Source organism: Acartia tonsa, chromosome 5, assembly GCF_053477335.1.
Source record: "Acartia tonsa isolate MP-2025a chromosome 5, ASM5347733v1, whole genome shotgun sequence".
Taxonomy (NCBI): domain Eukaryota; kingdom Metazoa; phylum Arthropoda; class Copepoda; order Calanoida; family Acartiidae; genus Acartia; species Acartia tonsa.
In genome coordinates this window covers 25965947-25985113 of record NC_137264.1, presented here as the reverse complement: position 1 = coordinate 25985113, position 19167 = coordinate 25965947, and the positions used below count along the sequence as shown (strand labels likewise).

General features: G+C 32.2%; 2 protein-coding genes across 2 annotated transcripts; both read right to left on the bottom strand.

Moving 5' to 3' along the window:
* Positions 1–2267: 2267 nt before the first annotated feature.
* On the bottom strand, positions 2268–12966 carry LOC145320296 (uncharacterized). The gene is made up of 5 exons (XM_080162712.1): positions 12887–12966; positions 12133–12222; positions 5345–5458; positions 4778–4920; positions 2268–2820 (listed from the first exon to the last, which is right to left on the bottom strand). Exons 1-5 carry the CDS (start codon positions 12961–12963, stop codon positions 2759–2761), a joined length of 486 nt encoding a protein of 161 aa, XP_080018838.1. The 5' UTR covers positions 12964–12966; the 3' UTR covers positions 2268–2758.
* A 2-nt stretch (positions 12967–12968) lies between these two features.
* LOC145320295 (uncharacterized) lies at positions 12969–17636 on the bottom strand. Its single transcript, XM_080162711.1, has 5 exons — positions 17552–17636; positions 16838–16927; positions 15648–15767; positions 14305–14447; positions 12969–13403 (listed from the first exon to the last, which is right to left on the bottom strand). The coding sequence occupies exons 1-5, from the start codon at positions 17632–17634 to the stop codon at positions 13339–13341; spliced, it is 501 nt and encodes a 166-aa protein (XP_080018837.1). The 5' UTR covers positions 17635–17636; the 3' UTR covers positions 12969–13338.
* Between the last annotated feature and the right edge of the window lie 1531 nt (positions 17637–19167).

Genomic DNA, 19167 nt, shown 5'->3' with positions numbered 1-19167 from the left:
CAATTTTGAAAGAAGGTGTCTTAACTTTGTTGATTTTTATTTAGAATACCTAGTCGGTGTTTTTGGTAAGTAGTAGATGTAAAATGGTCCATAGAATTTGAATATGCAATAGTTTTTTTTTGTAGACCTCTTATTTTTGAAGTAATTTAGGTATAAAAATAAAAAAAATAAGTCGGTTTTAAGGTACTAAAACACAATGAAAAAAAGGTAAAAAATGTTATTATGAACAAACATAGTAAGATCTTTAATTTGAAACCTTACTTTTTGAATTCTGTTGAGTAATTATTGAAAAAATCTATTTTTTTAACCTTGGTGAACAAAAACTTTGAACTTAAATATATCATAATACAGGCATAAAAAGTATGTGTTTGTATATACCTTTAGAATCAGAAAAATATTATGAATACATTATAAGCAAAATTAAAAGTAAATAAACTATTATAAAAAATTATATGAAAATTGTTTAAATCATATGAATCATGAATGGCCCTTACAATCTCAAATCCCAGTTTTTAAAATATTTTTCACATTTTTATTGCCTAAAAGAGTAATAAAGATATGGTAATTAATAAAAGTTTTCTCTGAAAAGATATCTCTTTTTTACCATCTACAATTGTGATTTTATGTAGATTAAACATAATTGAATAACTTTAAAAAACAATATGATCTGAGTTAGTTTTACTTTTGTTATTTTCCTCTCAATTCAATGGTCTTTTAAGTTGGAGCACAAATAACCCTTCAACGTTATTTTGATCAGCTGATTGTAAGGGCCATTCATGATTCAACATTTAAACAATTTTCATATAATTTTTTTTATCATATTTTGTAAACTTTTTCAGTTTTGCTTACAATGGATTTGTAATATTTTTCTGATTCTAAAGGTATGTATAAACACATATTTTTTATACCTGTATTGCGAAGCTTTTCTATAATTAGGGTCAGTCAGTCCGTCTGTAACAGATAGCTTTTTTCGTTAATTTAGGCATGTTAGGATTGTCCTATCGATTTCAAAATTTGCATGATGATTCCTGTAGTAGTTTGGTACGATTAAAAAGCGTAGCAACTCTTTATAATCGTTACCAGAATGTCCGTACGTCCATATTAAACATGTAAATTTTTTTACTTATTTAACAACAACTTTTTATGTGATAAAATCGTCCAATTGATCTGATTTTTGTGTAACTGATTCATATTACAATAAGGTACAATATTTTGAGCAAAGCATCTCTATAATCAAGTCCTAAAAATGTCAGTTTGACCTTAAACGGAATTCTGTATTTAAGACTTTTTGCAACAAATTTACGTATAATTTTGTCAAAACTTACAGGGTGGGGCAAATAAGACCGGACAAACTATAATTTTTAATCAAATGAACATAAAATCGTCAATTTTAAAGATTTTATTAAATTTCAAAAACTGGGAAGCAAATTGTGTATAAGACTATTAAATTATTCAATAAAATCGCTGCCAGCCCCAATCACCGCCTTTTACCCGCCCCCTGAACCGCCGGCAGTTCATGATCACCGTGTCCCTGTCCAAGCTGGTGAAGTTCTCCTTAATAATGGACATGAGGGAGGTCTTTGTGGTATGAGCATGTCTATTGTTGCATGCTTCGTTATTTACCTTTTTGGAAATAGCATGAAGATTTAGTAAGGGTTACTAGCGCAACCCATAGTCTAAAACTAGTTCCATATGGGTCCCGGAAGTCAAGAACCGAGAAATATTCAAGATTTTAGACGTTTTTGACATGTCAAAATCTGCCACGTTTCACATTGCCGGAGTACTACGGCCAAGCCAGCTGGGATAGAGAGCTCTAGTCTTTTCTAGTGTCTTACTTATGTATCTAAGAGTAACTACAGCAAGTTTTATAAGTCTATCTCGTCTATAGATAGACTGAGGTCAGATTTAGTAGGCCATAGTCGAGAATCCAGGGTATTGTACGGGCGCACTCGGAATCCGCCTTGTTGAACATATGCGCGTCCAGCTCGGAGTACATGTCCTTCATCAACCAAAGATTTTTATGGGCAAAAAGGTTATTACCTAAGCTTTTTGTAGTGGGGTCAAACGTCCTGATTGGTTAAGTAGTTTTGGAGCTATGGTCGTTTGAAAAATGTCCGGTCTTATTTGCCCCACCCTGTATATATTTATATTTTGTATATTCAGTTATGACACTTAACAAGAGTTAATTTTCGGTTGTCATACCGTTTAAGAGCTTCGCTTTTATGGATGTCATCCTTGTTATATATGAAATTATAAAAGCACAAATAAAAAAGCACATATTATTTTTATTTTTATTGCAAAAACACATAATTTAAAATGTAGGTTTTTGGAAATAAAAAGGAAGGTTATTTTGGTAAATATTTAAGGCCGCTTTATGCCGAAGCACTGAAAACAAGCCTAATCTACAGAAACATTATATAGTGTACAATAAAAAATGACATCAAACAATACAAATGCTCAATGATAGGCCGGTATACATTTATCTTGGTCAATTACAATATATACTGGCATATCATTGGTCATTCAAATTGTATGACGTCATTTTTATTGGACACAAAGATGAACCACAAGCTCAATGCTAGACAAAACTTGGTGTAAAACTGGTCAATTTCTCGCATTTTTATGCGTACAAGAGTTTTAGCATTTATAACGATGTACGGTTTGTCTATACAGTTGGACAAAAATTACCTTCCTTTAGATTTTTTTACTTGACGACGATAAATAACTATTAATGAAATTATCTTGGTCTATAAGTTTGTTAACGTCCGCACAGATAACCAAAAGAAGGAGTACAGGAGAGCAGGGATAGTGTGTAGGTAGCTGAAAATAAATATTATTAAGAGTACAGGAGACCAGGGATAGTGTGTAGGTAGCTGAAAATAAATATTATTAAGAGTACAGGAGACCAGGGATAGTGTGTAGGTAGCTGAAAATAAATATTATTAAGAGTACAGGAGAGCAGGGATAGTGTGTAGGTAGCTAAAAATAAATATTATTAAGAGTACAGAAGACCAGGGATAGTGTGTAGGTAGCTAAAAATAAATATTATTAAGGGTACAGGAGAGCAGGGATAGTGTGTAGGTAGCTGAAAATAAATATTATTAAGAGTACAGGAGACCAGGGATAGTGTGTAGGTAGCTAAAATTAAATATTATTAAGAGTACAGGAGAGCAGGGATAGTGTGTAGGTAGCTGAAAATAAATATTATTAACTTTCCACCAATGAGAGCACAGCATTTTATGAAATGCCGCGCTGTGATTGGCTGAAATTCGGCTCACCCCGATCTGACTCACCACTAAAATGATTTTAAGATCCAGCTCAGGAGACAAGGGTTAGTGTGTAGGTAGCTGAAATATTATTTCTTGCAAGCTTCTTTTAATAAGACCTAATTTGGAGGTTTTTTTTTGATCTTGGACAAAGTAGCTTCGGACAAAGTAGCTTCAGAACATTTACTTAAAGGGCGAATATAACTTGAACATGATATGGCCTCAAAAAAAACGTGCCATTCCATAGATTATAAATAACTTAAAAATATTGACATATTCAATTGTATAGTCTGTTTATAGCTTAAAACCCGTCAATCTGAAGAAAATATTATGTGATTTGTGTGGTTCCCTAAGAACTCAAACACCCTAGCATCACACAAGGCTTCGTGGCAAGGTTGAATTAAAAAGCTTTCGTTAAATGATAGTCGTAATAACGTGGAAACCAATTAATCAGGGGTAAATATACCCTCCTTCTACCTTCATAAAGTAAATTATTTAAAAGTTAAAAAAAACATAAAATAATGTAAAAAGTAAAAAAAATAATCAATAAAATTTTCTTGGAGGAAGAATGATTTCAAATCCCTGTTTTTTTGTGGACGTGTGTGTGTGTGTTGAAAATGCGTTCTCAAGGGTGTTTATATCATCATGAATTAATCAAAGATCTCTGTACAGAAAATAAACTTTAAGATGTATTATTTACCCTGTCAATACTCCTGACGCCCTTCTACGCAAATTAATTTTATGCTTTTTAAAAATTAAATAAACTAGTATATAATCTAAAATAATAAACATTTAAATTATCTTTTAAGGTGCGTGCCAATGTAATAGTCAATCAAACTTAAGCAAATTAGTCAAAAAAAGTCTTGTAAAGGGCTAAAATAAACGATTTTGTTGGCAATCTGAATTATTATATGTTCAATTGAAACAGAAAATTGCAAAATCTACTTAAGGATTTTTTTGAATTTTTAAATTTGGCATAGATATTCTAAAAGTATGTAATGGCACCTTTGATATAAGCTCATATCATATTGAACCTATATTAACCCTTTAAGAAAAGTAGCTTCCTAAGAAAAATAGTCTCTAATATGGCCACAGCGCTCGGCCCCCTGGCCTGCCTAGCCGCGGGCGCTTGGCCCCCTAGCCTATAGCCTAACCTAATCTAACCTACGTTAGCCTCAGAACATTTATTTAAGAAAAAATATCATCAACTGATAATACATAGGTGGTTTACAATTTCATGGATTTTGCAAAAAGTGGTTGATAGATTTTTACAAGAGCGCTGTGGCCATGACCTTTATTAACAGTGGAGGCTACTTTCCTTAGGAGGCTACTTTGTCCTGAAGCTACTTTGTCCTAAAGCTACTATGTCTGAAGGCACTTTGTCCAAGATCCTATTTTTTTAGACTGAATTTACCATTTACCCTTACATAAAACTGGTTTTAATCATATAACTGTACATTTTTTTATCCGCAGAAAGCTGTTTATAATATGATGCAATAAATAATTAGTACCTGTATAGCTAGAGGATGTAGAAGTAGATGTTGATGTACTATAGAGGGTCGTTGTCATGTAGTATAATACAAATTTGGCCTTCCTCGAATCCTTTTCTGCGTCCTTGGTACTTTGGATTTCAGAAGGAATTGTTTGGCTATCACTAGGTAAAATGTATATTTCAAACATAGTTAAATAATAGTTGTATAACTTTTTTTTAAATCGATTGGTTCAACACTTTCTTTGTTGGCTTTTGCTGGTAATTATAGAAAGGCTTTGTTTCATCTATGCCTTATCTGTTTTTTTTCCAATTTATGAAAAAAAACAAATCATGATTTGAATAGATAGCACCCTAAGTAACAGACAGATGGACAAAACAATATATAGATTAGATGGGCATATGCCAAAGGAATCTTAACTAAAAATTCCAGCTGTCTATCTTTAATAGGAGGCAATTAATTCATGTTTCCCGCAAAACGTTTTAGACATACAGACGGACATTTCAAATTTTCTCATAGAGTAGCTTCGCTACTAAAAATGAAAAATTGATAACATTCTAAAGCTTGGACAGCAAAATTATATCTTACGCTTTGCTCATTCTAGAAACAGATATTTCCTTGGCTGTATCATCATCAAAAACAATTGATCTTTTCTTCTTTCCGGTTTCAGGACAAGCTACTGTAGCAATATTCATCTTAACACTATACAAAATATACAAGTTTGCGGACAAGCTACTGTAGTAATATTCCTCTTAACACTATACAAAATATACAAGTTTCAGGACAAGCTACTGTAGTAATATTCCTCTTAACACTATACAAAGGTCCTTTTGTCATATATTTGTCATAAAGTTAGGCTTGTCATAAGAAATATTTGTCATAAAGATGTGTTTGTCATACTGTAGCAATATTTATCTTAACACTATACAAAATATACAAGTTTCAGGACAAGCTAATGTAGTAATATTCATCTTAACACTATAAAAAATATACAAGTTTCAGGACAAGCTACTGTAGTAATATTCCTCTTAACACTATACAAAATATACAAGTTTCAGGACAAACTACTGTAGTAATATTCATCTTAACACTATACAAAATATACAAGTTTCAGGACAAGCTACTGTAGTAATATTCCTTTTAACACTATACAAAATATACAAGTTTCAGGACAAACTACTGTAGTAATATTCATCTTAACACTATACAAAATATACAAGTTTCAGGACAAGCTACTGTAGTAATATTCATCTTAACACTATACAAAATATACAAGTTTCAGGACAAACTACTGTAGTAATATTCATCTTAGCACTATACAAAATATACAAGTTTCAGGACAAGCAACTGTAGTAATATTCATCTTAGCACTATACAAAAGTCCTTTTGTCATATATTTGTCATAAAGTTAGGTTTGTCATAAGAAATATTTGTCATAAAGATATGTTTGTCATAAGATATTTTTGTTATAAGGAATGTTTGTCATAAAGGTCTGTTTGTCATAAATTACATTATTCATAAATTGCATTTTTCATGAAGGTACATTTGTCATAAGATACATTTGTCAAAAAGGTATGTTTGTCATAAGGAACATTGTCATAAAGGTACGTTTGTCATAAAATACATTTGTCAAAAAGGTACGTTTGTCATAAGATACAGGATGGGCCAAATAAGACCGGACAAACTTTTAACGGCCATAGCACAAAAACTACTTGACCAATCAGGACATTTGACAACACTATAAAAAGCTTAGGTAATGACCTTTTGGCAAAAAAAATCTTTGGACATAGATGGACGTGTACAACGAGCTGGCCGCGCATATGTTCAACAAGACAGATTCCAAATGCGCTGGTGGTTTAATCTGGATTCTCGACTAAGGCCCACTAAATCTGACCTCAGCCCATCTGTAGGTGAGGTAGAGTTATGCAACTTGCCGGGGATACTGTTAAATACATAAGTAAGACACGAGAAAAGACTAGAGCTCTCTATCTGAAATGGCTTGGCCGTAGATTTTGAGATGTTAAAAACGTCAAAAACCATGAAAATTCGTGAAAATTTCTCAGTTCTTGACTTTAGGGAAACATATTGAACTTTAAAACTCATTTTAGACTATAGGTTGCACTGACAACCCTAGCTGCATGCTATTTCTAAAAAGGTAAAGAACGACATTCTAGCTCAACTGTGGTCCAAATAAGAGCCTCCGTGTATAAGGTTAGCTTGAAAGTTGGGCGAATTTGGATCCTACGGTTACTCACGTTCCTAAGGAAATGTGGCCTCCCAGCAGCCCGATCTTAAACTGTTTTTAACCTATTTTTGAATTGGAGGTCAAAAATATACTAGGACACCTATAGAATCAGACTGCAGAGCCCAAATTTGAATTAAGTCCCTAATAAACTTTTTTTGGGGGATTTAAAAATAAATTTTTAATGTTGCTCTGGTCATTTTGACTAGAGCAAAAGGTCTTTTTTACTTGGGGTAATATTGTGGCTTTTAGAACAATTTATATAATTCACTTTACATTGATACAATAAAAAAAACATTATTCTGTTCAATGGAAATATTTTTTTTTCTAAAACAATTAATTTCATTGAAAAATATTACATATACAATAAAACATATCATTCTGAAGTCTGAACCAATAAGAAGTCTTATTTCATTTCAATTCTTTACATTTCAAAAAAGAGTGTTTTCACAAAGTGACTTATTTCCAATGTAGTTAAATAATTTCTATTTAATTAACCCATTAGTGCTGAGCGCCACTTTTATGGACCGATTGAGCTGAAAATCTCAGGGAAGCTTTATAATGGTAAAAACGGAATTCCAATTTTTTTGTTTTGCTCTAGTGGCATGCACAGGAAAGTTGAAAAAAAACCCAGTTCGGCCTGGTCATAAATACCAACCAGGCATTATTACCCGTTTTGGGCGGTTTCCGCCGGCATTAAAACCCGGTTTTGTAGTAAAAACCCGGTTATTTCGACCAAAAATTGAAAAATGTAATTTTTGAACGCTCAAAGTGAGATGAACACTTTTAGAACTTTGATACGATCCGTAATTGAAAACTACACAACCTCATGTAATCTATAGAGCTACAAGTAATATACGAAGCAATTTTTTTTCAAATTTAGTGTTTCAGCTATAGGTGCCGCTTTTTGGGTAAAAAAACCCTGTTTTGTTGTTGTTGTCAAAAAAGATCTATTAGTAAAACCGGGTGATAAAAATTTCAGACTCCTGACTCCTGTGCCAAACCGGGCTTATATAGGGCGTAAAAAAACGATAAAAAAATCATATAAAAAATAATAATTTAAATAAAACGAATTCACAAATAGATGTACTTGTCAATAAACTTTAGATTTCACGAAAAAAATCAGCGACTTTACTATAAAAACAAAAAAGTTAGATGGGGTATTTTGAATTTTCATGATTTTCAAACTTTGTTGAGCTATACCGGCAAACGGAAGTAAGCAAAACTGCCTGCTCCAGGGGGAAATGAAAGCCAGGGTAGTAGAGGGGGGATTCATACTGAGAATGATGCAATTATGAAGCCGGAAACCTTTTTTTTTACATTTTCTGGTACCGGGTTTTAATACCAGGTTCGTCACTAATGGGTTAAAATGAAAAGAATGAAAACCATACACATAAAAGATAATACTTTTTAAAAATATTTTAAAAAATAAGTTTAAATAATCTAATATTATATCAATTTGTATATGTGAAAAAAATAAATTTGTTTTATTGCATAAACATTTGTTGTCATCTTAAATTATTTAACCCTTTTCAGCTGATTTTTATGTGTTTTAAATAAGTGATAGAAAACAAACATGATAATGTTAATTCATTGATATATTGTAAAGAATTAACTTTTTAATGAATTAATTTAGATGAAATGAAAAGTCCTAATTTTACTCTATACCAGAATACAATATTTATGAAGCAAAACACTCTAAAAGCTATGAATTTTAACCAAATAAAAAAAGACCTTTTGCTCTGATCAAAAAGGCTAACAGCAACAGTAAAAATTAATTTTTAAATTCCCCCCAAAAAAGTTTATTGGGGACTTAATTCAAATTTAGGCTCTGCAGTTTGATTCTGCTGGTGTCATAGTATATTTTTGATATATGTTTTAAAAATAGGTTAAAAACAGTTTAATTCAATGGACTTTTGGGCCTAGGGCTACTTTGAATCATGCACTAATAGACGTGCCAATACTACAAAGATCTCCCACATTGCCACTATCAAGGAGAACTACGCCAGCTTGGACAGGTACATTTTGACCTGGACCTGCCAACGGATGAGGAGGCGGGTAGAGGCGGTGATTTAGGCTGGCGGCGATTTTATTAATTAATCTTATAGTCATATACCTATTTTGCTTGCCAGTTTTTAAAATTTAATGAAATCTTTAAAATTGACGATTTTATGTTCATTTGTTTAGAAGTTAGAATTTGTCTGGTCTTATTTGCCCCACCCTGTATAGTTGTCATCAGGAACGTTTGTCATAAAGGTCTGTTTGTCATAAATTACATTGTCATAAAGGTACATTTGGCATAAATTATACTTGTCATAAACGTACATTTGTCATAAAGGTAGATTTGTAAAATCTTTAAATGTATTATGATAGAAATTAATCTTAGTAGTGTCCACATTTTATGTAAATGATTCTTTTCTGAAAGTCCTGTCTAAGTCTATACGGTGCATTATTTGCCAAGTGTACCACTTTTCTGCACTACCTTGATTTCGGTAATACTCTATATTTTGGCCTGGATGTCTAGATATCTAGCTATATATGGAAGTTAGACTGTCCCCAAAAAACATGAATTTTTAAATCTTTACCATATCAATTTGCTGATACATTGAAGTTGTTATTAACTCAAAAACAGACCTTTTAGTGAGAACTAGACCTCTCTACAATGAAAATTGACCTCTACATTTCAATTCTAAGCTTTTTATCAAAAACTTCATATTATATGATTTTAACAAAGAAATAATTAAAGAACTGCCAACCTAAAAAAATTTAACAAGAGTTCAAATATGAAGCAATTATAAAAAAGTAGACAGAATCGCCAGTCCTGCCGAAGAATTCCCAAAAACGTCTAAAAACATTGATTTAATTAAACTATTAATTTTTGTAAGAAATTGAACTAAAACAGTAGCTATTAGTCTTAATAGAAGCGAAATGATGAAAAACTCTAAAAAATCAACATTTTTAAATAAATTTTATGTCTCAACAGACATTGTCGCCAATTTATTTCAATAAAAAATTAAATGGAGGTAAAAAATTTATTACACTTTTTCTCATATTCAACTTTTAGAAAAAGGATAATAATTAAAAAATTAATATTGCATAAAATAAATTGATTGTTTTTTATTAAGCCAGGAATAAAGAGTAAGGCATATCTTTAATTATTTTTCTTCAATGATTTTGCAGTATGAATTAGCTTTCCCAAATTATTGTAATTGTACATAAATATATTTTAATACTTTCTTTCTTCATATGTTTATTCCTGGTTATTTAATATATTAAGTCAAAATCTTAAAATCAATTATAGAGCTAAAATCTACAAACAGTGCATAACCTATTTTAACTTTCAGCGCATTGAAAAGTGATTTAGACCTTCAATTGGGCCACTTTAATAAAAATAAAAAAAACACTTTTTTTCCCAATTTAAAAATTAATTTTTTCATCAATCTTTCATCTAACTTATACATTTTATACACCAAAATGATCGTTTATTATGTAAAAAGCACACATACTGCTAAATTGGCCAAAACTCTAGTCTTACAGGGTGTCCAACAAAAAGTGTATTTTGGATATCTATTTTAAAACCCAAAATACCTTTGGTTTTTAATTTTTTTTTTATTTCTAAGTGACTAAAAACTGTCATATAGATACAGATTTTGATTAATAACAATAATATGTGCCTATTTTACAAATTTTCACACTTGTGGGACACCAAGTGCATGCGTTTAAAAAAAGTAGTTTTTGCCCCTTTTTAGGGGGAAGGAGTTGTTTTAGGGTTTTTTTTTTTTTTAGAACTTTTCAAGGCACATCATTTGCTATTTATGCATCAACCGCCTCCAGAGAACTGTTTTGCCGTTATTCAATGCCAAATGCGGAATTTGGACATTTTTGCTGTTCCTGATATTTTGATGGGAAGTTTTAGTAGATATAAGTTATTTTATCAAGATCACTCTGAATTACTTTTATTTAGAATATTTTTTTTACTAAATTTCATGTGAAGCAAATTTTTTTTGTACATCCAACCCATCCATCTTTGTCAAGATGGATTTTAATTGTTAAAACAAGAAGGTAAAGTGAATATGATATGAATATAGGATATAACATTTGATGTACAAAAAAATTTACTTCACATGAAATTTAGTAAATAAAATTTTCTAAATAAAAGTATTTCAGGGTGATCTTGATAAAACAACTCCTTCCTACTAAAACTACCATTTTAAAAAAACATGCACTTGGTGTCACAAAAGTGTAAAAATTTGTAAAATAGGCACATATTATTGTTATTAGTCAAAATCTGTATCTTTATGACATAGAAATAGAAAAAAAAAAAAAATTTCCTGCGGGTTGTCAAAAAAATATGAAAATTTATATCTGGTCAGAAAACACTATGACCAAACATACTTAGACACTTAGAAGAGTAATTTTTAAAAAATATCCAATTTTGACCAATTTTTAGCTCTACAGAAGCAAAAATGACATTTACAGTCCAAGCCTTTTTTTTTTTGGGGGGGGGGGGTAAAATTTTTTTAAGGGGAGGGGGGTAATTCGTTTTTGGAGGGGGTAAAATGGCACGTGAAGCGTGCCGCAAAATCTTTTTTTTCCCCCAAAAAAATTTTACCCTTTTTTTGTTAGGGATTCCAAAATTGATTGGGGGGGGGGGGAGTAAATACCCCCTCCTAAATGGTAAGAGGTGCCTACAGCACCCCCAGGGTAGAGGTAAATTCTAAATAGGAAGGGGGGGGGGGTTAATCCCTACTTAACCAATATATACCACATATGCCCACAGATAAACACAGGATTTAAGATGAAAATGATTTGAAATGAAAGATTGATGAAAAAATTAATTTTTAAAATTACGAAAAAATAGATATCTAGACATCCAAGGACTCTGAAACTATTTTTTGGCCATCCTGCATTCTTGAATCACCCAACGGACCAAAATATAGCGAAATCAGAGAGGAAGTGCAGAAAAGTGGTACACTTGGCAAATAATGCACCATATAAGTTTTCAGACCATTAATTTCGCACAGCCCACACAGCGGTAGTGGGTGCTGTTTTTAAACATTTTGTTGTGATAACACTCTGACACTTAGAAGGCATGTTAAGGCAATTCCTAGGGTTCAAATAAAAATGAACTTACACATAACAATTAGTTTTGGTGTTGAGAGTGGAAACTGTAGTGGTTAGTGAAGTTGAAGTTGTTGTTGACACCATGAATAACTTCGCTTTCCTACAAATTTATTTATATTAGGCCAAAGGTGATGTCCATAGGTGATAACTAGTGCAGCAATAACTATCTACCATCATTCAGAATGTAAAGAGAATATTCGAAATTTAACCAGAATATATCAAAATAATGTTAAACAAGGATGACAACATCCATAAAAGCGAAGCTCTGAAATGCTAGGACATACGAACATTAACACTTTCAGAGTGTCAGAACTGAATAATCAGAATATTGTATAAAAACAGAAACAGAATTGTAATTAAATTTGTTGAAAACTGCTTACAAACAGGATGTTTAAGGATTTTCTTTTAAGGATTTTTTAGGACTTGACTATAAAGATGTTTCGCTTTTAACATTGTACTTTGTTGGCCTAGGAATCGGTATTCCAAAATCAGATCAATCGGATAATCACATTAAATAAAAATTTGTTGCTATAAAGTTAGAACATGCTTAAAATGCAATGGACGTTCGGACATCTTGTAACGATTATAGAGTTGCTGCGCTTTCTACCCAACTACTACAGGAATCACCATGCAAAATTTGGAATCGATAGGACAATTTTAACATGCATAAATTCAAAATTGTTAGAAAGTAGCATTACTAGTAGGTATTTTCACAAATTATCATTGATCTTTTAAATTTGATATTAAGAAAAAATATGTTAAACCTTTCTTCTGTTTCTTCAGCATCTAGGGCGTGGATATAGGCAAACAAAGCTAACAAAACAAGACTTCTAAATAACATTTTATTTCTGAAAGCAAACTTAGAATTTTGAAATGTATCATAAGTATCCCTGAAATTAAAACTAATTTTAGCATTATCCAAATTGTTCATGAAGGCTATGAAAATTATTTCTATGTTTCTTAAAGGTTATGATATAAAGAATTATTATTTTAATCACTTAGCTTTAAATACATTTTTAAAAATAGAAAGATTAAAAGTTTGCAAATTTTAGAATAGTGAATGCATTATATTTTTTTTTATTTGTACACATAAAAAAAAAGATTATTGTGCAAACTTTTAGAAATCCATTAATTGTATTATCTTTAAAAAATGAAATAAAACAAGTGCAAATAATCAAAAAACTTCTTATGAGGTTGTTCTAGATTGTTGAATTGTTTATCCACACATTGGCTCAAGGACACCACTAGGAGTACATTTCAGAAGAGAAATTGTGTAGGTTGCTGAAAAAAATAGTAATACATATATTCCATCCATATAATTGTAGAATATTTGATATATTTAAAGGTTTTAAGTATTTTACTTGCCAGGAAAATTAAAAGTTATATGTTATCATAGGGGAGAAAATTTGTGGGAGGGATATGATAAGGTGGCAAATATCTCCTACCCCCCCCCCCCCCCCCCCCAATTGTCCCCCAGGTACATATAATCCTGCCATCTTTGATACATTTCAGTAGAATGATGTCTGTTCATCCGTCTGTCTGTCTAAAGCTTAAGATCTCAGTTAACTTTTTTTTGTTTTTCGGGGGGTGGAGGTAAGTAAGTGCCCACATATACATGAATATCTCCTTTCAAAGTACATGACGTGAACCAAATTCAAAGCTAATTTTTTTTTATATTATATGTATTTGTATATAAATTGTTATTGCGTCTAATTGATAAAATGTGACCCACTTTTTCTCTTTCATCTGTCTATCTTGAATAGGAGCCGAGAAAGTCACGTTTCCCCATAGCGTTACGGAATGACGGATGGACAGACAAAGTAAATGATAGAGTAGCTTTGCTACTAAAAATATAAATTGTGTTTATGATTATAATTATGTAAAGAAGGAAGGAATTTTTTGTTTGAAGCTTAAGATTTCAAAAGTTACTGAACTAATTGAGTTCTCCTTCTTACATTCTAACTTAGATTCTAGGTTGGTTTTAGGCTATTTTTTTCTAGATTCAGACCTTGGGGTGGTTTAAGGCTATTATTCTGCCTTCTCATAGGTCCTAGAAGGTTTTAATCTATTTTGGGCGGGAATTACTTTTTTTATGAAACTGAAATAAAATATTGGGAGGGAGGTGGGACAATTAAACCACCCTCCACCTCAACTGCCCATAGAGGCCTATTATATATTGTACCTGTATAGCTAGAAGATGTGGAAATAGATGTTGAAGTGCTAGTTAGAGTAGTGGTCATGTAGTACAAAACAAATTTAGCCTTCCTTCTATCTTTTTCTTCAACCTTAGTACTCGAGATTTCAGCAGGAACAGTTTTCTTGTTCCTATGCAAAATATATTTCTCATAAAGTCTACAAAAAATTACCTGCAGATCAAAAAATTTTCCGAAACTGATGGAGAGATTTGTAGAAATTGGACTATTGGAAGCTCAACTTATCAAATAGACAAATGATAACTGATAAAAAATAGTGTGGTGCTTTATTTAAATCTTTTTTTTTATAATCTAAAAAAAATTATGCAAATATATATTTCAAAAAAGCTTAAAAACTGCTTTGCTTATTGGATCCGAGATGGTGCCTAATATTCTTCTCCTGAATTAACATTCAAAATTCAAGTTATGGGATATCAACAACATGAGAAAAAGAATGTAAAAATATCTAAACATTTTAGTATGTTTAAGATGTACTAATTGACTTTCTGTGTAATTTCAGACATACATACAGACGGACGGACAGACAGACGGACAGACAAACGGACAGACAGACGGACAGACAGACGGACAGACAAACGGACAGGCAGACGGACAGACAGACGGACAGACAGACGGACAGACAGACGGATAGACAGAAGGACAGGCAGATGGACTGAAAGACGGACAAACAGACGGACAGACAGACGGACAGATAGACGGACGGACAGACAGACAGACATACAGACAGACAGACAGATAGACAGACAGACAGACAGACAGACAGACAGACAGACAGACAGACAGACAGACAGACAGACAGACATACATACATACATACATACATACATACATACATACATACAGACAGACAGACAGACAGACAGACAGACAGATAAACTAATAGACAGATAGACAGACAGACAGACAGACAGGCAGTCAGTTAGTCAGTCAGTCAGAAAGACAGACAGACAGACAGACTGACGGATAGACAGAAGGACAGACAGATGGACAGACAAACGGAAAGACAGACGGACAGACAGACCAACGGACAAACAGACGGATAGACAGACGGATAGACAGACGGACAGTCAGACGAACAGAAAGACAGACAGAAAGACAGACAGAAAGACAGACAGAAAGACAGACAGAAAGACGAACAAACAAGCTTACAGAGAGACGGTCAGAACAACAAACGGACAGACAGATGTACGGACAGACGTACAGACATATGGACATACAGCCGGAAAGACAGATGGACATACAGCCGGAAAGACAGATGGACATATGTACGAAAATTTCGAATTACAGAATACTTTCACTACTAAAATCTTACCCGTCCTTGCTTAATCGTGAAATGGAAATTTGTGAGATATCATCACCATCAATTACAAGAGATCTTTTCTTTCTTCCAGTATTAGGACAGGTTGTAGTTGCAACATTCATCTTAGCAGCACTAAACAAAATAGACAAATAATTTATCTACTGTACAAAGTAGAATAAAGCCTGTCAAGAAAAGATTAAATTCACGCTAACTGCTGGTCCGATAGGAATCTGCTTTTCAGAGAATTTGCTAAAAAAGCTTTAATTCAAACCTTTTTTGGGGGGGTAGAGACATTAAATGTAAATTTTATTTTGCATACATTTTAAAACTTAAACTTAAAAAGAGAAATTAATATTCCAATCAAATTCTAACCACAACCATTATTTTCACAACATAATTTTCTATGTTTTTTTTAAATTTTAAATTTTGGTGGGTCATTGGTCTGGTCATTAATAGTTTTTGTAATTTTTAAATCTTCTGTTTTAAACTTTCCTTACGGAAAAAGAACACTCACCCCCCTTTTATTTAAAATTATTACATCCCCATCTTGAATCTTAGAAGCAGACAACAAGCAAGAAACCTCAAGCGGTTTTATGCAAATCAACCATAACCTATTCTTTTCATATATATATGAATAATAAATTCGACGTCGTTGTCTAAAAGCAAACAGCCCTCTGATGTTGAACCACTGTATTCTTATATTACAGGGAGGATTCATCTTTTATGATCAAAAATTAAATTGGCAATATAATTGTTTAGAATTTATATCTATTTTTAAATTACTCCTGTTTTGCAAAGTGGTGGAATAACAATGAAATTCAGCGCAGCAATAGAGCAAAATAGGCCTAAAGGCCCACTGCCTATTTTGGTCCTCTAAATACCTTGATTCCTCTCTTTTATTAACTACTCTATGCTTCCTTACAATCTAGAAAATTATCCTTCTTTAAAAGTAACAGGTTGTCTATGCGTGCATTGAAGAATCTCAATAACCACTAACCCAATATTGTTCCCTTATCAATTTCTCATAAGTTCAGGTAAAACTTAAAAATGTTTTGTGGGAAAATTAACCCCCAACCCCAATTTTTTAAATCTTCGTTTTAAAAATAAAGTTGAATGTGGATTGTTGACTAGAGGCATCTAGGGGCGTATCCACTTGTATAATGCTAAGATAATGACGAAGACATGACAAAAAAAATACTCACTACACGCAAGTTGTTTTAGTGGCCAGAGTAGAAGTTGATGTTGTTATGGTTGTTGCAGTAGTTGTAGACACCATGAACAACCGAGGCGCCCTAACAATTAATTAATTTAAATTAAAAGTATAAATTGTGCACCAGATTAATGATGAAGAAAAAAAGTAAAGCGTTATAAAGAAAATTCAACAAGAAAGGAAAAATGATAAAAATTGTACCTAATTTTTAAGGATAATTAGAACCGGACGTTTTAATATAAGATTTGATATGTTCTCAAAAAAACGTTTGATTTGATTTAGATTTGATGTAATGGGATTAAACAATTTTCGAATGAAAGGGTAATTTTTTTTAATTAGCGTTATCGGGTTCTTTAAAATTGATTTAAAATTAGTCCGTATGAAAAACGAATTTATGAAATAGGTTTTACTTATCTTCGGCACTTAAAAAATAAGAAAATGGCCAATGAATTAATGTACAATGTACATACCCAATGCTGATTTACAAAATTAGTTTTAAAAACGTTTGAACCCTCAACTTAATTAACCATCCAATCAAAATTAACTCAAGTGCCCAAAGTTGTAAAGCCAAAAAATAAGAAAAGTTTTTAAAAATAGCCCATTTTCCCCTCTCTCTCTGACTTTAATTATTCCCTGGTATCAAGTTTAAATTAACATAAGCATTGAAAATATATTATTTTCTGCTCTTTAAAAGTAATGATTTTACCTCTCCTCATTTACTAGATCTTCAATATCTTGAGCATGAGTACATGCGAATAAAGCAAACACAATAAGTTTCAATCCTAACATTTTTATCTATAAAAATAATCATCCGTCCAATTATAAAGTAGTAAAGTCTCATTCTTGAACTACTGAACTGATTAAGTTCTCCAGGGAATCTTCACATAGGTCTATGGATGGTTTTCTCTGGCTATTTTTCTGCCATTTCCCATTTTCTTCTAGATGCTAGGGGCGATGCAATTAATAAACTATTATATAAAGTAGGGTGATTTTGTTTGTCCAAATGTTAAGATTTCATTTTCTACTTAAGTGATTATTTCTCCTTTTAAAAGAATACGTAGGTCTTGATGATTTTAGACTATTTTTCTTAACTGCCCCCTTCAAATACTTAGTCCTTAAATGCTAGGATCGTCGCACAATATAATATAATATAATATGATAAAAGTATTCTGAGGACAATTATTTGTCCTTTGAAAAATACTAATTTAAAAATATCACCTCCCCACCCTCGGGTTAACAAAAACTGAACTAAATAATGAAAGTTTAAATAAGAATTATTGGTGCAAATCAAAACAATTACATGTTAATCATAAAGTATCATAGAAAAGGATACTCTGAAATCATTTTATATTTATATTTTGGACATAGACATTTAGACACTTGAGACACAGTCAAAAATCATTGAATAAAAAATATGGATTGCTTTACAGTCCTGTCAGTTAAAATTTGACTCAGGTTGTTCAAAGTTAAAAATCTAGCAAAATTAAAAGATTTATGTATTTTGTTTTGTAAATGTTTTTATTTTTACTAATTATAATGTTTCTTATATTTTATTGTTTCATATACTTACCAACCTTTGTCCTCATGTAAACAGTTACTGCTAGAGGCCTCTTACCTTTGTCCTCATGTAAAGAGTTACTGCTAGAGGCCTTTAACCTTTGTCCTCATGTAAACAGTTATTGCTAGAGGCCTCTTACCTTTGTCCTCATGTAAAGAGTTACTGCTAGAGGCCTCTAACCTTTGTCCTCATGTAAACAGTTACTGCTAGTGGCTTTTAACCTTTGTCCTCATGTAAACAGTTACTGCTAAAGGTCTCTAACATTTGTCCTCATGTAAACAGTTACTGCTAGTGGCTTTTAACCTTTGTCCTCATGTAAACAGTTACTGCTAGAGGCCTCTAACCTTTGTCCTCATGCAAACAGTTACTGCTAGAGGCCTCTAACCTTTGTCCTCATGCAAACAGTTTCTGCTAAAGGCCTCTAACCTTTGTCCTCATGTAAACAGTTACTGCTAGAGGCCTCTTACCTTTGTCATTATGTAAAGAGTTACTGCTAGAGGCCTCTAACCTTTGTCCTCATGTAAACAGTTACTGCTAGAGGTCTCTTATATTTGTCCTTATGTAAACAGTTACTGCTAGAGGCCTCTAACCTTTGTCCTCATGTAAACAGTTACTGCTAGTGGCTTTTAACCTTTGTCCTCATGTAAACAGTTACTGCTAGATGCCTCTAACCTTTGTCCTCATGTAAACAGTTACTGCTAGAGGCCTCTAACCTTTGTTCTCATGCAAACAGTTACTGCTAGAGGCCTCTAACCTTTGTCCTC